The following is a 22,480-nucleotide window of genomic DNA, read 5'->3' as shown; positions in this document are numbered from 1 at the left end:
TGTAATCATAGTCCAAGAAAATTTAACAAGTATATACCAAATATAATGACCGTGTGCACAATGTAAAATGGAAAAACATACCAAGAATTGTAACGGTGAAATTGCATGTTGCCATATTCCCAGATTCGTCTTCTACCGTATAAACAACAGTTGTAACACCGATGAAAAACTCATCACCACTGCTGTGAGTCGAGTCTGAAGTTAAAACGTCGTTAGTATTATCACTATAGGTCGGTTCGTCCCACGAGATCGTTGTTGAATTTATTGATAAATCTGTGCTGTTCACTCTACCAGTTGGACAGTTCATAATTTCCGGAGATTCCATATCTATAAAAAAAAAACAATAGCTATAATATACAATATTTATATACAATGGTGCTCCTCAACTGGTTACCAGTATTAGTTATTTCAGAACCACAATGCATAGATAAATATCAATATAATATCAATATATAGATAAATATGGTCAATTTCATATTCTTATTAGTGTTATTATTTATAACTTTAAAACCATACAATTATAAACAAATTCCATAATTTCAGTTTATATAACTTCTATAATCCACATACTGTATCCATCTAAGCATTATGTTATTCCACATGAAACTACAATGTTTATTTAAAGCTCTGTTTTCACTATCATCCTTTATTTGTCCAAAAAATGTGATGTGCCCTTATATGGACATGATGATGTCATATCATCTACCATATTTGGGTATATCACTACCATATTTGGACACATCACACTTTTTTTGTCAAACTAGTTTGATAGTGTAGACATAGCTTAAAAACATCCCAACATCTTAGATTATATATTTCACTTTTTTTTATCTGTTGATATAAAGTTTGTAGTACACCACGTGTATTAATTTTAAAACAACTGTTGAGTTTCTCGACGTTTCGATCAATATGCTTTGATCGACCTCAGGAGTGGGAATGTTGTTTGCTTATCATCATTACCGATAATATAAATCACAAATGTGCAAGTCGCATAGTTTCCAGATTCATCAGTGGCAATATACGACAAGGTCCTAGGACTTCCTAAGGTAAAGGTTCCACCAGACGATGGTTCTCCATCTCCTTGCACTACCGTAACAACTCCACTATTGTCTGTTGCGGTGGCGTCATCCCATGTTACTTGTGTGCCAGTGGACCCTTCATCGGCTGGTAGTGTTTGGTTGGCAGGACAAGAAATCATCGGGTTTTCACTATCTAAAAACAAAATAAAAAACATATTTTTCATCATCATTGAATGACAAGAATTCGATTGACACACACCAACAGATACTGCATTTATAAATGTAACTTATAAGATGATCAAGAAACTAATTTAACAGAAACTGATTTCAACGTTCAACTCACAACTCGGCTAGACGGATCGTTTAAAAAATGGAGTAAACAACGGATCAAGTAGAGTCTGGCATTGGATGGTAACCATGGAGATAACGCCTCGCAAGTTTACTCCAATGCCATATACATTACAATATAAAGCCGTGATTCAAAATCTTCCCACCAGCTATTTTCTGAATTATTAACATAATAGTATAACTCTAGCAACAATTGCAAGCGTTTTCCAACACGTTTACCTGTAACATTTACGTAGAAAATACATCTAACACTGTTGCCAGATGTATCAGTGCCATTCACAACCACTTGTGTAATTCCAATTCTGAAGTCAGATGGTGATGCTATGTTTTCAGAGACAGTGATATTCATGCCTGAATTATCTTTGAATATGATATCTGGGTATGCTACGTTGATAGCAGTCGTCATATTTTCACTAGCAGCTACATGAATGTCTTCTGTACAATTTGTTGTTGGAGGCTCATGATCTAAAACATAAGTATTTTTGAAACTGTTAATTTATATGTGTATTGTTTAAAAATAACGAATATAGACTCTTAGGTTAAAATCTGTGTATTGAAAATAACATTATAATATTTTTTTTATTAATCATGATTTCTGTATATAAAGAAAATTTGTTGAGTTTGGCTGTGAAGACTAACGTATTACTCTCACAATTATTTTGACATATATTTTTGTTTTGCCATGCAAATCTTCAAAATACTCGCAAATGACTGCACTGCTCGTGTACTGCTGATAGTCTGTGTATACCATGCTATACACTTTTATTTTTATTTTTGTTTTAATTATAACAGTGATAATGTAAAAATAGTAGCATAGAAAAATATAAGAAAATTCATGACAAAATTAAAAAATATGGAATATAAAAAAATGTGAAGAAATATGAACATTTTGAATTTTTACAAAATTTAAAATGATAATATACCGCTGATTTATCAAAATTGAATTAAAAAAACATTAGAGAATAACAAAAATGTGATAATAAAAAATGTGAAAATGTACGAAGATTTTAAGATTATGATTAATGTGAATAAGAACGGTTTTACGCCACAAAAGAGAAAAAAGGAAATACAATATAAGTATGTAAAAGTTAAAAAATAAAACAAAATAATGTTTATGTAGATTATTGATTTAGGCCTATCACTTTTGATGATCTGATAGAAAATAGAATAATTATTCTCAATTACTCTGTGTTTGGTTTATCTAATGTTTTGGATTGTTAATGGCCTAGTACTTTATTGTGATTGATATTTGATATTGATTGATATTTATTTTATTTCATTGCATGCATGACAAACAAAAGTAAAATTGTAACATTGTAAAACAAAGAAATGAAACAGGGACAATCATAAAACAAGTGAAACAACCTAAAAAAATGTTTTCTAAAAAAAGAAAATAGTAAAAAACTATACAAACCTTCAACAGACCCAAAAAAGCTACAAGTAACAGAGTTGCTTGATGGATCAACCGCTTCAAACGAAAAAGTATGCATACCAATTTGTAATTGAGAACCTGACATTGGAGACATGGTGTAGATTGCTGGCATAACTCCCGAGTTATCATTGCTGGTTAAATTATAATCAAATACTGCGTATGACTGGCCAACATCAGTTAAAATGTTGAAGTTAGGTGGACAAACTATATTGGGTGGCTGGTCATCTAAATTTTGAAATAAATTTACATAAAACAATTGATTAATTTCGAATGTTTAAGAACCACCTTAAGAGCTATTGTCTGTAAGAATCAAAGAAATATCAAAAAAAGTGGCAGACTCAAAAAAATGGATTTCTTTCAAATTTTGCACATGGCTATATATGTGTTGAGAGAAATCAAATATGAAGTATTTTTTATTTCAAACGTATATTTCCATGGCAACGGCCAAATTTGTGTTTTTGACAAATTTTGTCCTTTTTTAAGGTTTTTTAAAATGGATATTGGCACTATTTTGATGAGCGATATTTTTGTGTTGTTCATTTAATTATAAAAAATAATTAGTGTATGCATAATAACAATGCATTGTGTACCTGTTTTAAATTTTTTTTATTTCATACTTTGGGAGATACCATTTATTTAAAAAGGGGTGTTTTTCACTTTTTTTAAATTGTTCAATGCAACTAAACTTTACTTCACCATAACGCCCAAAGTGGTGTATTTTTTTAGCTGATTTATTACAAATAGGTAGTTCTAATGTTTAATAATTGATTTCTAAAATAAAATACTGGGGTAAATTTAAAATCTACAAGCAGTGTTGCGAGAAACATAGGCATTTTTATATAAAAAAAAACATGGTATATTAGTAAAAACATTTTATTTTCTTTGATTATTTGATTTGAAACTCATTGGTCAGAAAAATTCTTAATGTTTTATATAGTTCTAGTTGTGTTGTGAGAAAAAAAATAAATTTTTAATTATAGATTCTGTAATTCCCAGTTTTAATGTCATTTTATAGGTTATATCCTCTGGAAATTTGAATAAATTATCAGATCGTTGTGAATTTTAATCTTTGCAACAGATTACTCCTCTCTTATTTTGAAGCTCCTCTTTCATTTGTTTACTTCTTTTATTTGCTAACCTAAGCAGATCCCATATGCCCATCCACCACCACTTTCGACTACCACCCCTCCCCACCCCCACCCTGACTATAACCACAAAAAGATAAACTGCAACACTTTGGTCGATCATCCACTATAGAGTGTCAAATGCATGCATTCAAGCACCACCCACACTGCCGCTACTATCGCCCCAATGAATAGACGGATTCAAACTCCTCCATCCAACCACCTCCCCCTTTTCTCCAAGCCCCCACCCACCCCAAGTTAAAAATTGCAATGCAAAAGATAGGACATAAAGTTAAGTTTTTAGACCCTCGCCTTCAACCACCTAACTATTTAAAAGTCCTGGATCCACCACTTTCCCCTCCCCAAAATAGAACCAATCAAAAGTCAATGATATACTCAGGTATGTTAATGCTACATAACAAATATTGAAGCCCTGATTTGAAATTTCATTTCATTTAAGGTCAGCATGTAAAATATCACACTTTATTGGTTTTAAATTCTATATTTTTTTTACTGTGATGGTTGGATTCAGTAATAATTATTAATTAATAATTATCTGATAATTATTTAATTTCCCTTAGTTATGCATAGCAACAGTTACTATGGTAACTAAAAATGAGATATTCTTTAGATTTTGCATATTTATCTCATACAAATTTAAATTTGTAGATTATTAGCAGGCATGCCTTATTTGCATTTTCAAATTACCGTTTCACAAGGTCATATTCGTAAGCACTTTCTTCTGTGATTATTTTTATTCATGAAAACCCCATATTTTATTTACAGCGGCCACCTCCCTTAACGGACGCACTTTGAAAAGCCTGTTTGTTCTTCCTATCTAATTAGTGCATTTGGTGCTCACCGTAAGCAGCTGCGAGCACCTTTTCATACTAAAAATGAGATTTTTTGTAAGCGGCCAATCGAAAAATGTGATACTTATTGCATGGACCTATGAATTAGAGGTGCATGTTTATTGTATTTCTTTATATATTAGCTTTATTTTGAAGAGGTTTTAAAAACATTACTGTGAAGAGATGAGAAAACTACACAGATTTTGACCGACCATTTTTCATATGATAAAAGTTTTTAAAATTTGTCTGAAAATGCTAAAAAATACTAAACCACCTGATTATAAATAATAATATGCCTACAATTAGCTGGAAAATTGAGAGGCTCATTTCGTTAAGAATATCGTATATAGCCATAATAAGTGATTTTGGCCCTTTATCGGCAGAACCTCCCGTAAGGGGTCACCGCCCGTAAGCGGCCACTTTTCCAGGTCCCGAGGGTGGCCACTTACGGGAGGTTCAACTGTATTTAACAAAACAATTATCCTTAGTTACGCATAGAAACAGGTTCTAAGATAACATAAATAATACATTTTGACATAACTTGACCCAAAACATTTTTTTCACAAGGTCAGACATTTTCTGGGATTCAGTAGATAAGTAAATTTGGGAAAAGGTAGTAAAGCTATGTAATCAATTGTTTGTAGTCATGAAACCCCATATTAAAAATATTGTACTTAGTTACGTATAGAAACAGTTGCTACAATACACTATAGGTAAAATGTTGATGTCATTTGACCTCAATATGTAAAATTTTTATTTTTTCATGAAACTCCATATTTAATTTTTTTTAAAAATATCATAACAGGTTTAAGATAACACTAAAGGTCATTTTTTTTTTACCTTTATTCAGATTCGTCAAGACTTTCTGTCTGAGATTATTAGGATTCAGTATTTAAAGTAAATTTGGCAAAAAGTAGAAATGTAAAACTATGTAGAAAAAATGTTTTTTATTTATGAAAAACCCCTTATTTTTTTAAAATTTTCGCATAGAAACAGTTACTATGGTAAAATGTTGACCTCAAAATGAATGAATTTACAAGGTCAAGTTTGTCATTAATGGAATGCAGTAGAAGTAAAATTGAGAAACATGTACAAATGCAATCAATTCTTTGTATTTATAAAAACGCCATTTTTTACGTTTTTTAAAAATTACTTTCCTTAGTTACACATAGAAATGGTTGCTAAGGTAACACTATAGGTAAAATATGAAAATTGTTGAGAATTGTTATGAACTATCTTGTAAATTTTGATCAAACATTAATAGTTGTAGTAAAGTGGGGACCTGTCCTGTTTTGCAATCTGACCCCTTTTGACCTCAAATGACCTATTTACAAGGTCAGATTTTTTGGGAGGTCTTTCTGTATCTCTTTACACAAAATAGATTTAAAAATTTATAAAAACCATTGACTCAATTATTTCCAAGTTTAACATTATTTTCCATCAACTAAATATTTCAATGCAAAATACTGTTTTTCTGGCAATTAATTGAAATAAACCTGGCAACACATTCTCCTATTTTATCTAAACTATTCGTATGACTCTAGTAGCAATATGACAAGCCATATATACATTTTATTATTGGATTAGCCATATTTAAATTGTGTTTCATGTGTTTTGTTTGTTGATATTTTGTTATATTTTTTGCATTTTTCGTATTTTCCTGGCAACACAAAACCTATGTACGAAATTTACCCCAGTATTTTTTTCGTGATTATTGTTGAAAAACCTATTGACTATCAAATTAAAAAACCTCATTGATTTAAAAACACCACTTTGGAAGTTATAGGTACGTTTATGAGGTATACTTTTATAAAAAAAAATATTTTTTAAAAACACCCCTTTTTAAAATAATGGTATCAACCAAACTCCATTTTGTAATTTATTTTTTTTCTACATTAAATGGAACTCAATACATGTTGTTTACACTGCTATAAACAAAAACTGTATAATGTAAGTATTTTTGGTTAAAATAAGTATACAAGTTTGTACTTTTTCACTATAGAAAATCTGTGAAAAATGGCAAAAACATCAAAATTTGGATAATTGACCGTTGTCATGGCAACGGAGGCTAAAAATTAAAATGAATGTTGTAGACATGCTTTTTATTGAAATGTCTATTCATGGTAAAAATTTGAGAGAAATCCATTTTTTTACATCTGCCACCAAATCTTTGATTTTTACAGACAATGGCTCTTAAATATTGCTCACTACCTCAAAACTCTCAATCTAAATCACTGAATCAACTAATAATAACAATTTGCTATAGAAAATACCAGTAAAAGCTAACATGCATAGAACATTGTTTAGTGTATACGGTATTCATATAACATTGTATACATGAACATTTATTTTGATAACATAACGAGAAAAAAAGGACATAAAGAAAGCAAAGAGTACAAATTATATAAGTATGAATACAAAGTTATCATGGCGAGTGAAAAGTCCATAGAGATACAGGCAGCTAATATAATTATATCTCAGGATTTTTTTAATTACGTTTGATTATCACAATAAGAAAAAGATATATATTAAGATACTAACCTATAACTTCAACATAAAAGCTGCATTGAGCGGTATTTCCTGAACTATCGATTGCTTCGATCGAAAATTCATGCAAACCAATTTGTAATTGAGAGCCAGATACAGGATCTGATGTGTTAATTAATGGCATTAAACCATCATTATCGTCAGCACTTATGTTATATACAACAACTCCATAAGGCTGATCAAGTTCTGTAGTAATATTGAAGTTAGATGAACAGTTTAGCGACGGCGGCTGGTCATCTAAAATAGGAAAAGCAATTTGATAAACGGTTACGGCCTAACTTTCTGCTTTGTTGTTTATCAAGTTTGTTTTAGATAAAACAATAAATGACCACATGATTACAATTGTAAAAAGCGGCAAAAACTTACGATAACTCAGTCATAATCATTGTGGCCCTACAAATCTGGTTTTAAAGTCAATAACTACTTAGAATAACTAATTAGAATCGACTTATTTTTCACGTTTTTAACAGTTTAAAGACGACAAAGGTTATCGCAGAACCATAAGTATTTATTTTTACATAAAATGAAATATGTTGTGACCTTAAATTAGGTCGAAAAAACCTAGGTCTAGTTTCTTTAATTAATCAATCGTACAATAGTTACAGTATATGTTATTAACTTCAACCATCACCAACTGTTTAAAGACGAAAAAGGTTATAGCAATAGGACCATATAGTATTTATTTTTACGTAAAATGTAATTTGTGACCTTAAATTAGGTACCTGTTATTGTTACAGTAAATACACAAGTTGCAACGTTTTGAGAGCCATCTGTGAAGTTATACATCACTTCTGTAGTTCCTATATAAAATTCATCGCCGGGTTCATGTGTGCTCGACGTTTCAACGTATCCACTATTATCTGTTGCGTTAGGCGGTGTCCAGGAACTAGTGTTGTAAGCCAAGTCTGGCAAGGTAAAGTCTGTGATGTTTCCGGGACAAACCGTTACTTGTGGGGCTTCGTTATCTGAATGTGTGGAATGAAAATGTTCAGTAACATGAAGGCTGGCGGCAGCAAAACAAAATGTCTGTTCATCATATATTCCAATAATAAAAATCCTTTTTGGTTTTTTTGTTTTTGTTTTTTTTTTTTTAATTTTTACAGAACCAAATAATATATCTGAAATGGATGCTCGTAGCTGATTTTTCAACGAAAACACTCGTGTATAATAGGATTGTTGACTGTATTCTGTTAATATACTGCATTTAGCAGACAGAAATGCACGTATCATAGATAGATCTTGTCATGCTATCAAAATAATGTGTTATGTATAATATGCCTAAGTACTGTAATATTATTGCGTTTTCATTTACAGGAGAAAAACAAATAAGGCTAAACTAACAGAAAATGTTTCAGTTATTTTAAATTGTAGCCTACATAATTCAAACTTTCAAGTTTCTAAATCGGGTGGATCGCGATAGTGTACTTAGTTTACTTTTAAACAATGCAAATCTTTAAATTTACCATTTATAGTAATTGTGAAAGAGCAAGAAGCCTGATTGCCAGATGTGTCGGTAAAATTATACATTATCACATGATCACCAATTTCTAAATCTACTGGTTGATTAGGGTGAGATGATGTCACGGTGACCTCATCAAATGAGTTATCTTCATATGTCGGTAGTTGCCAAATAGTACTAGCGTAGTTCACGCCAGGTAGTGTTTCAGATGCTGTATCTTGTTGACAGGTAAACGTTGGAGACTCCGTATCTTTGAAAGAAATGTGACAGAGGATAAAAGCTTCAAAATTTGAAGATTTAAAGTGAGAAAATGAGATGTAAGTTAAAATGTTTTGACACAAAAGATCGACGGTTTTGGAACCATTCTCAAGAACAAATAAGTAAAGTGTAAACTTTACAAATTAAGAAGCACCAAATGGTATTAAGTATTTCCTTGGTGCTTCTTATTTTGTATTTGTTATAATTTATTCATCTGCTCTTGGTAATGTTCCTATGATAGCTCAGAAATTTCGATCATTTTAAAGTTATAATAGTAAACGTCATTTAATTCGTAACATTAAAATTATACAAAGTATGTGACAAATATGACCTTTGAAAGTAAATCATGAAAAAACTTACCAAGAATTGTAATGGTAAAGTTACAAGTGGCCATATTTCCCGATTCGTCTTCAATCATATAATACACTGTTGTAACACCGATGTAAAATGTGTCGCCACTACTGTGCGAGCTGGAATTTGATGTTCTGCCACTATTATCGCTAAATGTTGGTTCATCCCACGTGATTGTTGTCGAATTTATTGATGGGTCTGTGTTGTTTACAATGTCAATTGGGCAGTTTGCTATCATCGGAGATTCCATATCTAAAACAATATAAATACTTATTAGTATAGCTTGGTTCCCACTAGAACGCAACGTAACGCAACCTACGCAACGTAAGAAAATGCCCTTTCGATAATTATTCCCCTTACAAAGTCACTCCTTTTGTTTAATTAAGCAATTATAAGTCGTCAAAATACAAATACTGTTTTCTTACCCAAAACCTGAATGACAAATGTACAACTTGCTTCGTTACCAGAGTCATCCTGTGCTGTATATGTCAGTGTCACGGGGTCACCGATTAGAAACGTAGATCCAGACGCCATCAGGTCTACTAAAGTAACACTCACTTGACCACTATTATCTGTAGCGTTTGGTGTGGACCAGCTAACTTGTGTTCCCATTGAACCCATATCGGCTACAACAGTTTGGTTTTCAGGACAGATAATTTCTGGGTTTTCGTTATCTATAATAATAATATTTTGACTAAATAATACTTCAGAGTTCACATAGTTATGGAACAGAATAATGTTGTCATTTTAAAATGTTTGTGCTTAATTTATTGAGTAGGGCACACATTTCTCACGAATAAATGAATTTAATTCGTCTATAGGGCATGAAAAGGCGATTAGTGGAGTTGTAGCTTGTCGGTTAACGTGCTCGCCTTCCAATCTCAAGGTCCGGGGTTCAATCCTGATCTAGTACCAGGGTTGTAACTCACGACTCTAGCTCCCTAAGCTCAAATGAGACTTATAAGCACGATACATTGTAAAGTATAATCATATTGTAATTGGCGAGTTTGAGCTCTCCGTTTGATGCGTATGAGATGAAAAATATATTCATAGAAGTGAGAAAAGTTGTTTTGCTGTTTATGTATTATGTTATATTACAACAACTAACCTTCAACAGTTATCGTATATTGACAGGTAGCAACGTTTCCATATGCGTCAGTTCCATTCACCTCTATAACCGTTTGTCCAATGGGCAAGTCATAAGGTGGATACATGCTCAGTGTTGTATCAACATTTAAACCTGAGTTATCTTCAAATATAATGAATGGATAGGGTACTGATTGGGATATAGCTAAACCCAAAGTAGTATTGACGGTATAATCATTCGTACAATTCGTCTCTGGTGCTTCTTCATCTAAAATCGATAAAATAAAAGTATTCAATTGTTATTTTACTGATTATTGATTTTCACCTTTTTCAAATTAATTATATAATGTTTTGTAATTGTTTGGATTTCTATAATCGAAGAGTTATGCCATTTTTGCTTGTATAGACCTGTTTATTCATAAAGGTGTTAAATAAATAAATACCTATAACTGTAACTGCAAAACTACAGATGGCTGTATTTGAACTGCTGTCGGCTAAAGTTAAACTAACAGTATGTGGAGAGCCCATAAGACTAAATGAGCTTCCATTCGAGTGAGTTTCCGTAGTCACTGCAACTGCTTCCCCAGAATTATCAATTGCTGTTGGTTGTTGCCAAGTTGCAATTCCAAAACTTTCACCAGGTTCAGTATTTATTGTAATATTTCCTGGGCAGAACGTAATGTTTGGAGCTTCGTTATCTGAAAATACAAGATATTACAATTTGATTTATCGCTTATCCTACTACAAATAGGCCTTAGGGTTAAAAATAATATGGCAATTGTATGTAGAGTGTAATAGATATTCACTGTTTCTCGACAAAGCTTCAGCAGTAATTTTATGTAACACAAGTATTATTACGTAATAATAGTATCAAGATTTGTTCTCTCTTTTGCCTTGAATCAACACTGTTGTTCATTCATTTAACAAGATTAATACAATTAATCAGTAAGTTTTCTTTAGTGGTTGTAAATCTAATCTTCACACCATTGTTATTCAATTAATATAATCTTTTTTTCGTAATTCCGTATGTCTTTTAACCTCTTTATCCAGTGGTGTAACGGCTATGAGCACTAACTGGTTAATAAACATATATAAAACAGATTTCAAAATCATTACATGGTTAAACATCAGGAGTTTAATACAATTATAATTCATCATCTTAAACGCTAATCGTCGTTAGACATTGCGCGTCTCACTTGTGTTCGCCACTCAGTACGTTTTTGAGCAAGCATTTGTATAGGTCCGCATGTGAAAAGTTCTGTTTCCTTTTTTATGTTTGCCATTCATGTTGTTGTTCTAGTTAGTGATTACGAAATATACAAACCTAAAACTGTGACATAAAAACTGCATTGTGCTGAATTGTCCGACTGATCTGTTGCTGTGATAGTAAAACTGGTAACTCCAATGCCTAATTGACTTCCCGACGCTGGGTCAGAGGTCGTAATGTTAGGGAATCTGTCATTATCAGTTGCGCTTACATTGTACTCAACGATTGCGTACTGCTCTCCAGATTCAACGTAGATTGTAAAGTTTGTTGAACAAGTTATTGTAGGATCTTCATCGTCTATTAATAATATAATTATTTCATTTAAAAAATGGTAGGCCTATATGTTGTTTTTGATATTAGATTTAAAAAAAAGAACAATATGCACAAATGTCAATATATACATCTTGAAAAAAGGGGGAAGGGGTTAGATTTTAGATATTGGATGCTTCAAGGGCGCGATCGAAATAGCACATCCACCCATCTCCTAAATTATTACTTAGAAGTCATAAATAGAGCGAAATTGAATTAGTAAATTTTATTTCATCATAACCAACAGCAACGAAAGTTGCCACTTAAAGGTATGAAACAGAAAACAGATACAATAAATACTCTATATAAAGCAAATTTGAAAAAAAAGTAAATAGTTAAAAATTAGCCTATTGAGTACGATTATTTAAAGATGTATTGTCCCCCAAAATCATGAAAAATAAAGATTTTTTAAATCGGACTTTGAATAGGCCATTTTGCAGTTTTAATGAAGTTGTTCACTTCCATAAGAAAAAAAACGGGGGAAAAAAATTATTTCACCTATAAAAAGACAAAATAAACAGTTAAATTACCCAAAAACTCATTGTCTTCCAGACAATTTGACCATTTTTTGCTTTAAATTACATTTTTCTCAGGTAAATATTTTTTTTTTCAGACCCAATTTTTTGTGAGAGTGAATAACTATTATGTGACATTAAAATAACATATTCAACAACAAAATAAAAAAAAATATTTTTTTAGGGGGGCAATATATCTTTAAAAAAAGAATACAATGAGTCTTGAATGAAGAGTAACTATTGAATATTACATAAAGAACATAATTTGAATAGTTATGCCAGATTTCATTTGGTTTGTAAGTTTCTTCTGTAAGACTTATAACTAATATAAAATAAATAATAATAACGTATACTAACCGTTTACAATGATATTAAATATACACTGTGAAGTCCTTGCCACGACGTCTACAGCTATAAAACGTAACTGAGTTGTTCCAATATAGAATCTCTCTCCAGTCGTTGAATAATCTGTAACTGCCTGGGCGAGGGAGATTAGCTGTACGTCATCAGTAACCTCTGGTAATGTCCAGTTTACAATTGAATAGTTTGCCCCAGGAAGTGTAGACACAACCGTATCGTTTGGGCAGAAAGTGAATTCCGGGGGTTCAATGTCTGTTAAAAGAAAAAAAAACAATTACTTTTCATTTCACACCTGTAGGCCTACATTTTGCTATTTTATTACTATTATTAAAATAGATTTTTGTCAAGTATTACCGTAGTATTTGCTTTGTTTGTTTGTTGGCACGATGCGCCTACAATGTTCAAGTAATCATTCTGAATATTTAGGTGTAAGTAGGTATAAAACATACCGAAAAAATTCAAGATTATCGGTTCATTAATAACTTCACAAATACAAATAAAAAAAGAGAAAAATGTGTATACTTGGGCCGAAAAATCAACATGCGCCCTCTGTGACAATATTTTACCAATTACTTCACTCAGTTTCTGAGTGCTTTCATTTTTTTTTTAATTTATCTCTTACTCTTATCAATTAAACTATTCGATATTGTTTCTGATTTGTTTGGGTATGCAGTAATAATAGTGATTTACTGCATAACATAGCTTAGTTATGTCAGGAACAAGCATAATCACACTGTTGTTGAACATTACAATAGTTATTACAATCATTGTTCTCACAAAAAAAGAATAACAAATAAAAAAAACTACTAACAAAAAATAAAGAAGACAAAAAAAATAGAGTTTAAAAATATTACAATTAACATACATAACAATAGAAATCTATAATTATTATTATTTAAAACTCAATATTCAGGTAGTTAAACATAATAAAAAGTGTTTATTGTTTTTGTTTAATTATACTGTAGGCTACGTATATTGTTAAAACATTGTTGTCAAACCATGAGTTGATCTTGGTTAAAAAAAAGTTAAATTGAATTGAATTTAAATTCTTAACCTTTATAAAAATATGAAACATTAAAGCCAGTTGTATTCACTAGGCGGCCCAATATTCGTGCGAATCGAGAATGGAAAGAGTGGAAAGAAAGTGTTTAATATCTATCAATAAAAGGCAAAATGTGTATCTATTAAATGTGAACTAAAGCTCTGTCTATACTTTATTTATCAAACTTTATGTGACAACTAAAATGTGATGTACCCATATATGGACATGATGATGTCATATCGCTACCATATTTGGGCACATCACACTTTTTTTGTCAAACTAGTTTGATAGTGTAGACAGAGCTTTAGTCATACCTTGTAAAACGGTAATATTGAATGAGCATGTTCCGTTATTTCCAGACGGATCAGTCGCTGTATACAATACCTCTGTGCTACCAATATTAAACGTTTGGCCTGAACTGTGCGTACTATCAACATTAACAACATCGTCGTTGTCAGTAAAAATTGGTTCACTCCAAATACTTGTAGCCGTTGATTCAGCATCGCTAATTATTTCAGTCATGCTTTCTGGACAGTTAGATGTTTGTGGACTTTCTTCATCTGTATATTTTAAAATAAGACTGTATCAATCTTGTATTCACATAATAAATTGACTTTTTTAATGTTATTTTGACCTGAAACTTATTTTTAATAATTTCGTAAACGGCACTGATTTATTATATTTTGTTTTCGAATTGCATTGCTGAAAAATGTTTGGATCTTGGGATAATTTTTTTCTTTTTATTTTGTCCGTATTTAAAAAAAAAATTTTATTTATTTATTTGTTTGGCATCAACAATTGGAAAGACTCCAATTGTAACTTTAATCGTTTGGGGACTAACTATCCGATGGTCTTAGAGAAATTTCTCTCTTGAGTTGCTGTTAGGAAAGGAATTTATATTAAACAGTTCATTAATTTAATCACACTGTAAGGATTTATAATATTGTATTTTATATATTATGTTGTTATGTAACTTTTGATTTGCTTTTTACTTTTATAAATTATGCATTAAGCCATTTTTTCCAAATTCATCGTCGTTCACTGACTGAACTCGACAAAATTAGGTCTGACGCCATGATATTGCCAAACCAAACTCAGTGAAGCGTGCATCCGCAAAGCGAAAGCTCCGTAAGCGCAACGCAAGCGAATTGACCAATCACAAACGACAGTTCGAATAATCCATCGCTTTGATTGGTAAATTCGCATGGGTTGCGGCTCATGTCCTTGCGTTGCGTCCTAATGGGAAGCAAGCTTTAATATGCCAGGCTGGGCGTTTGTTTACCTTGAACGGTGACATTAAAAGCACACTCAGCGACATTTGAAGCACTGTCGGTGTAAGTTATAACAACTTCAGTAGTTCCAATTTCAAACATATCTCCTGGTTCGTGAGTTGCCGTCTCAGATGGTATCGTACCAGAGTTGTCTGTAGCAGATGTCGCTGTCCATGTCACTACCATGTCATTTTCACCCTCGGCTGTTAGTTCCATTATTTCAGTCATGGGACAATTCATAATTACAGGTGCTTCATTGTCTAGAATAAAATAAATTGTCAATACATTTGTTTTCCTTTGTAGTAAACCACCACATTTATGAACATCATTGTGTTCTTCGTCGTCGTCATCATCATCATTATTATCAGCACCATCATCATTATCATCATCATTATCTTCATCTTCATCATCATCGTCGTCGTCATCACTTATCATCATACATCATTATCATCACACATCATCATCATCATACATCGTCATCGCCACCATCGTCATCGCCATCATCATACATCATCATCATCGTTATCGTTATCATACATCATTGTCATTATCACCATCATCATCATCATCATCATCATCATACATCATCATCATCATACATCATCATCATTATCATCATATTCTTTATCGTTATCATCATCATACATCACCATCATCATACATCATACATCATCATCGTCATACATCATCATCATCATCTATATTATCATCATCTATAATATTATCATCATGAATATTATCATCATTACTATCATCATCAAAGATCAGCCATCTATCCAATTAATGATAATTGAACAATGGAAGAAGATAAGAATGTCTATCAATTGTTTAATTAATTCTGTCTCATGGCTAATGTTCTGTGAATCGACTGGTGGTATACATGAATAAATAACATTGATATAATAAAATGGATTGAGGTAAAGCATGGAGTAATAATATTCCATGTGTAGAGCCACTTCCTCTTTTGACGTCAGTGATAGCATTTTGGGAGTTAACTTGTTATGCCCAATAATAGTAAACCTTCATTTTAATACTCGCTACTCTTTTTAAATACATGTCTAATTCAATTGTTTTGATATACACAGTTTCTGTGGGTTGGAAGTACCATTGAATAAGTATTACCCGGTTCAGTGAACTGTGTACAGTAACAATTGGCACACCCATAGATAAATAAGTTACGGTACGACGAGAAGAATTCCACATTGTCGTCATTAACCACTGAACTGGATAACGATTTACGTATTTTTGTGAATGCTTCTCAATGCTTCTATTATACACTGGCATTTTGCAATCCCAATATATGTCATCAGAAAATATTACATAGAAAATATAAAGACGATTTTAAAATAATATGCACTAAAATACATAAGCTTTGACTCGCATTAACATTGATACGGTTGCGTTTTTCGGGTTTTTTTTGTTATGTATATACTCAAATAGACCAAATAAATAATGAAATGAAATGAAATATAGCTCACTCTGTTGGTCGGTTGGTTGGTCGGTCGGTCGACACTAACTCAATTTGCGCACGCGACTGCAACCATGTATATGGCCTTGTTTACGTCGCACGTCAACTTTAATATTGGTTTAAAAAAAAGAAAAAGTACTACTGTATTGAACGCCCGTTCAATAGTGCGTATTATTGCACGCCACAATTGAAAGGAATTCATTTAGGTGTTATAAAATATTGGTTATTTTCATGTCATTTAAATTTAAAATAAAATACACCCGAACTCGTCGTTTATCGATTTGGTCGCCGAGCAATATTACAACCAAACACCCGGTGTTGTTTGTCTCATACCTGTTACCGTAATGGTGAATTCACAAACTCCGGTCAGTGGTGGATTCTCGTCATCAGTTGCGTGATACCTTACATTGGTTGTTCCTATATCAAAACTAGATATCATTACAGATGACGGCATTGAATCGTACAGTATAACTATGACAAGTTGGTCGGTTGGTGTTTCATCGGTAACCGTAGGCTCCGTCCAATTGGCTGTGCCCGTGGACATTCCATCATCAGTATTAATGTTTATGTCTGCTGGACAATTAGTCCATACCGGTGTATCTATAAAAGAAATTGTTTTGATTATTTCTAGGATTTTATCAATATGCCAAATTAATGTCAATGACTACTAAGTGGCTAGGAAGATGGTTACCTGAACCAGTACCAGTACCCGAAAGCATTGTATTGTACATTACTAAACATATAAAACATTAAAGCATTATGGGCAGCACACACAAGGAAAATCAATACAATTAGTAAGCAATAACAAAAACCATATAAAAATACTATTAAAAAACTATAGACAATTGTGAGATCTTATTGCACCAAATGTTATAGTTATTTATTTGTTTAAAACTTAGTCTGCTTTTTTGTGCTTATAATTTACAAACTTTCAAGCCTAGGCCTATAATATCCACAAAAAAACTAATCCTTAAAGATGTATTGTCCCGGTCCCCCAAATGAAAAATAATTAAATTAGACTTTGAATAGGCCATTTTATAGTTTTAATAAACTTAATCAATTTCGTAGAGAAAAAAAAAACGGGTAAAATAAGGTTTTCACTTGACAAAATAAATGGTTAAATTCAACCAAAATCCCATTGGCTGGCAGCCAATTTGATTATTCTTTTGCTTTAAATTATAGTTTTTAGGTAAATACATTTATTTCCATCTAGTTTTTGATCAAAGTGAATTATGTGACATTCAACTGGCTTATTCAACAACAACAACAACAAAAACATTTTTTAGATGGAAATACATCTTTAAGCTCTGTCTACACTATCAAACTTGTTTAACAAAAGTGTGATGTGCCCAAATATGGTAGTGATATGCTTAAATAGAAATGATGAATTATACCTATTTCACTTTTTTTTGGAGATGGCGGGGGGTTATAATAATTTAACTCATTAACTATTGAATTTTAATTGTAATGCTGCTTACCACATTTACAGTACCGGTACTGCATATTTAAACATGCTAGCCAAAAAATAGTTTCTGGTGTAGTTAGTTATTAATGAAATGTTCACGGATGAGCTCTCATGGCATTTGCTCTACGCTTTATAGTCACGTAAGGGTCACTAGGTATCGTAGTATTTCAACACTGTCAGAAACCTTGGAATAACAAAGGTACGCAAAGACCGAAAATAATTCATTTGATTGTTAGGAAGTTCAAGAATTGATAAAACGACTAAAAGATTAACTCTTGCCGCCACTTAAAAGTAGACGATTTAATTTTTAATTAAGAGTAACGCACAATATTATTACTGACTTTTATAGGTAACCTAATTCAAATTGTGAACAATATTGAAAATTATGTATCGCAAAAAGTGAATACTCATTAATTTGTTTAAACTTTCGTCTATTTTCATGCCTGTTAATAATTAAAGATAGGCCTACCATCACCCCCACCACACCCACACCTTACCCCCGGAACGGTTTTCAAATGTAGTTTAAAATATTGTGAGTACAACGGTTAAGACACGTATAATATATTTGTGCGTTTGTTCGTTAATCTCGGTCTACACTATCAAACTTTATGTGACAATAAAATGCGATGTGTCAAATATGGAAATGATAGTGATATGACATCATCATGCCCATATATGAGCACATCACAGTTTTTCACATACAGTTTGATAGTGTAGACAAAGCTTTACTCAATTGTTTTCTGCTGCACGCATCCAGAAACCCATGGTATCAAAATGACCGCAATTAGGACTAGATGTTTTAAGAACTTTAAGAAATATCCGACCCTGAGGCCGGAATCCGCCCCTGCTGCTAATTTGTATTTGCATTTTTTTTCCAAATTATGCTTGTATTCCTTCATAATAATGGAGTGTTAATGTATGAAAATGCACAATAAACGTAATGAGAGTGATATAACAGACTTAAGACATTATTGTCATGCAAGTACCTACCTTTTTTTCAACCCATAATAACGCTGATTGCAATGCTATTGATTTTATTATTGTATTATTACTCTAGGGTAATTTTGAAATGTCCTTGTACTGTTGTGTTAGGTAGTGGTAGCTCATTTTATAATATTCATTTTGATATGATTAGGTATTATAAACAGAGAATAGAGAGTGCATTGATGCATAGCAATATAGAATACAATATTTATGTTGGGAGTATTTTAAAACATATGAAACAGATAGGCCTATATTTATTTCGAAAAACTCGAAATTTAATTGTTTTGTTTTTTGGAAAGCCGTACTAAACTTACATTTGGTTTTAAGCGTTTCTAACTGTAATCGTACTTTTATATAAATAATAATTATGTAGGAGTTGAATGGAAATATTTTCTCCATTCAAGGAATACAAAACAGAATAGTTGTTTTATAATACATAATGTGAGTGGCAAAATACACTAAGAATATAAACGATGATAAGAAACGAGTAGGGAGTTTCCACATAACGCAGAATAGAGTCTTTAAATGTACGTAGCAATATCTATATGTTTGCATATATTTATTTATTTTTTTTATTTTATGTCTTTAGGCAATGTGGCCAAGGATTACCAATAGTGAATTAATCACTGTCCTATCACATAGGTGGTAATCCCCCTGATACAGGGGCTATTGTGTGAACCAGTTCACCGGGGTAACCCCCTACTCTTTTTCGAATAATGAACTGGGTTCTTTAAAGTACACACAGGTTATAACTGTGTACACTGGACCTACGGTTTATAGTCCTTATCCGAGAAGACTTGTTCCACCACAAGAACTAGGAGCGAGTCGGCCTCGAACCCTTGCCGATGTTGTTGGCTCTTTAGGTACGGTAAACGGCGTCCCTGCCTTAACCACTCGGCCATATGACTCGCCATATAATACTGAATTCCACCGCCGGACTCTTTGGAGTGTTTTTTTTTTTCATTTTTCAATATAGGACTAGATAATAAGGGAAAGAAACCACCATAAGAGACATTTTTTACGCGTGCGTTGAAATTCTGATAAGTAGTGTACCACCCGGTGTAGATCGCCTTTCACACGCGCGTGTCTGTCTCTTCGTGCGTGGTTTCATTGGCAACAATAAGCATGCTTGTCCCTCACTTAATACACCTTCAAATACAATTATCTGTTAACGAAACCCGAGTTAGGCCTATATAAAGAAACTTTCTCTTCTATAAAGAATATGTATTTCCTCCATGACGACAGAATTCTTAATTTTTATTCGAATTCGGAAAGCGATATATATCCAAAGGCAAATTACTGAAAAAAATGACAATGCTGTGGGTATCAGTAGCTGGATCTCAATGGAGATACAAAAAAAAAGCGAAATCTAAATCAAAACGATAAAGTAAAACAGCCAGAAAAGTTAGCAGAGCTATAATATATACCGTATACTGTATCCCAATTGTAATTGTAATAATGTGTTACTCTCCATAAACACAAATCTAACAAAATCGGATAGCATGTACTGTCGGCTTATGATCAATACATTAAAAAGAGAAAAGTTCAATATAATATAGGTTTGACAGCTAAGAATATGGAGCTAATTAAATTGAAATAATACACTTACCCCCATAAACGTTTGAGACGTGACAAATTGACAATATCAGTATTATTCTCCTCCATTGTAACATGTTGTTTGTTGGCTAACACACGGTCTTAAATCTTCATTGGGCCAATAATGAAGCTTCTTAAATTGTTCGTTCTTACAGAATCGCCTACCAATGACAGAATAACCAACAGATATGTCAAGGTATATTATTTTTTAATTATTCATCAAGGAGCAACCCAGTTACACTTCATGGCATAGCATTGTAACCATTCTAATGGTGGATTTATCCAAGGACTAATTAAATACCAAACAATTGTATTTTTAAACAGTTTTATTAAATGGGATGCGTTGATGGAGATTATTTACCTTTATTCTAAAGAACGTGATTGTTATAAATTATGTATATACATATCCAAGCTAGGTTCAATTAGACGTGGTCCGTAATTGACCATCTCTTAATCGCGCACTATTCGTAATGACCGTTTCAAGCGCCGTGTAGTCACTTTCCGTATCGTGATGTTCGAACAGGACGTAAACATTGTTTTGATAAAAAATTTTCCGTCATCTTGTCCGACTTTAAGCACAGTAATAACACGCATACGAAAAAAAGGTCGACGCTACAAAATGCTCTATAATACTGCAATCACTTTAAACGTGTTTTTTTTATGATACTAAAGGCTAACATTATTTGTGTTATTATTTCAACCATCTTTAAAGAGGGTACCGTAACCCTTCCAGTTTAGCCCAGTGTGTTAACTGATATTCAGGAGCCCTCTTTAATAAAAATTAAAATACATTGCAACAAACAACAACAAGCAATCATCATAAACATTGAATTATGAATATCAGAATCAAAATAATAAAATTTACTATAAAATCAAATAATGAATTAAGAAATATATAATATCAATTATAATCGCTATACATAACCCACACCATGTATTTTTTTTTTGTCTTTGAATTCTGTTTAATGGTTCCTTATGACTAAAGTAAATTTCTACTCAATTTATGATCATCAGTCTTAAGCTCTGTCTACACTGTCAAACTAGTTTGACAAAAAAAAGTGTGATATACCCAAATAGGGTAGTGATAATATAAATAATAATAATAATAATAATAATAAATTAAATTTATAAAGCGCTTCAAAATGACAGAAAAAAACTCTAAGCGCTGAAATAACATAAACATCAGCTTAATCTAAAACACAATCAATACCACCGATATGACATCATGTCCATATATGGGCACATTACATTCATCACATCACATCACAGAGCTTCGGATTGTTGCAAATAAACAAACTTGCCTATATTCACCTTATAATATAAAATAATAATCGGCTATATCAAAATGTTAATAATATCAAGAATATCAATGTCGAAGATTGTTTTATTAATTTAATTGTTAGTATGTACAACAAGAGGATAATGTAGAGATGTATCTATGCACGTGGTATCGCCCTCTCTAATTATTTTCACAACGCAGATAGCATTGTCAGTTACCTCAATAAGATAATCCCAGAGGCTACAGTAATACAATGTATACAGGTTTAAAGCTCAGGTACAGGCATGCATTTTAAATATAATATCTGGTTAATTGTACATAAATCAAATACTTGTTACAGAAATCAAGACGAAAAAACATGAATTTCTCTAAATATGGTCAAATACAACATTTTTTTCAGTAGTTAGGTAGTTTAACCTAATTTAATAACATGTCTGGTGACTCCCTAG

General features: G+C 32.1%; 1 protein-coding gene across 1 annotated transcript in view; it reads right to left on the bottom strand.

Annotated features, from left to right (window-relative positions):
* Positions 1-20,907, bottom strand: part of LOC140059178 (uncharacterized) — a 57,716-nt gene extending 36,809 nt beyond the window's left edge. Inside the window, exons 1-17 of the mRNA XM_072105070.1 lie at positions 20,766-20,907; positions 17,041-17,307; positions 15,251-15,499; positions 14,283-14,528; positions 12,924-13,178; positions 11,800-12,039; positions 10,919-11,173; positions 10,498-10,743; positions 9,815-10,063; positions 9,399-9,641; positions 8,785-9,030; positions 8,044-8,286; positions 7,316-7,558; positions 2,782-3,024; positions 1,587-1,832; positions 961-1,212; positions 82-327 (exon numbers count right to left, since the gene is read on the bottom strand). Of these exons, the coding sequence (XP_071961171.1) occupies positions 82-327; positions 961-1,212; positions 1,587-1,832; positions 2,782-3,024; positions 7,316-7,558; positions 8,044-8,286; positions 8,785-9,030; positions 9,399-9,641; positions 9,815-10,063; positions 10,498-10,743; positions 10,919-11,173; positions 11,800-12,039; positions 12,924-13,178; positions 14,283-14,528; positions 15,251-15,499; positions 17,041-17,307; positions 20,766-20,829 (4,033 nt within the window). The 5' untranslated portion in view covers positions 20,830-20,907. The remainder of the gene's footprint in view (positions 1-81; positions 328-960; positions 1,213-1,586; positions 1,833-2,781; positions 3,025-7,315; positions 7,559-8,043; positions 8,287-8,784; positions 9,031-9,398; positions 9,642-9,814; positions 10,064-10,497; positions 10,744-10,918; positions 11,174-11,799; positions 12,040-12,923; positions 13,179-14,282; positions 14,529-15,250; positions 15,500-17,040; positions 17,308-20,765) is intronic.
* Between the last annotated feature and the right edge of the window lie 1,573 nt (positions 20,908-22,480).

Source organism: Antedon mediterranea, chromosome 1 (genome assembly GCF_964355755.1).
Source record: "Antedon mediterranea chromosome 1, ecAntMedi1.1, whole genome shotgun sequence".
Taxonomy (NCBI): domain Eukaryota; kingdom Metazoa; phylum Echinodermata; class Crinoidea; order Comatulida; family Antedonidae; genus Antedon; species Antedon mediterranea.
Note: the sequence above shows the minus strand (reverse complement) of the source record. Positions and strands in the feature narration are given on the sequence as shown.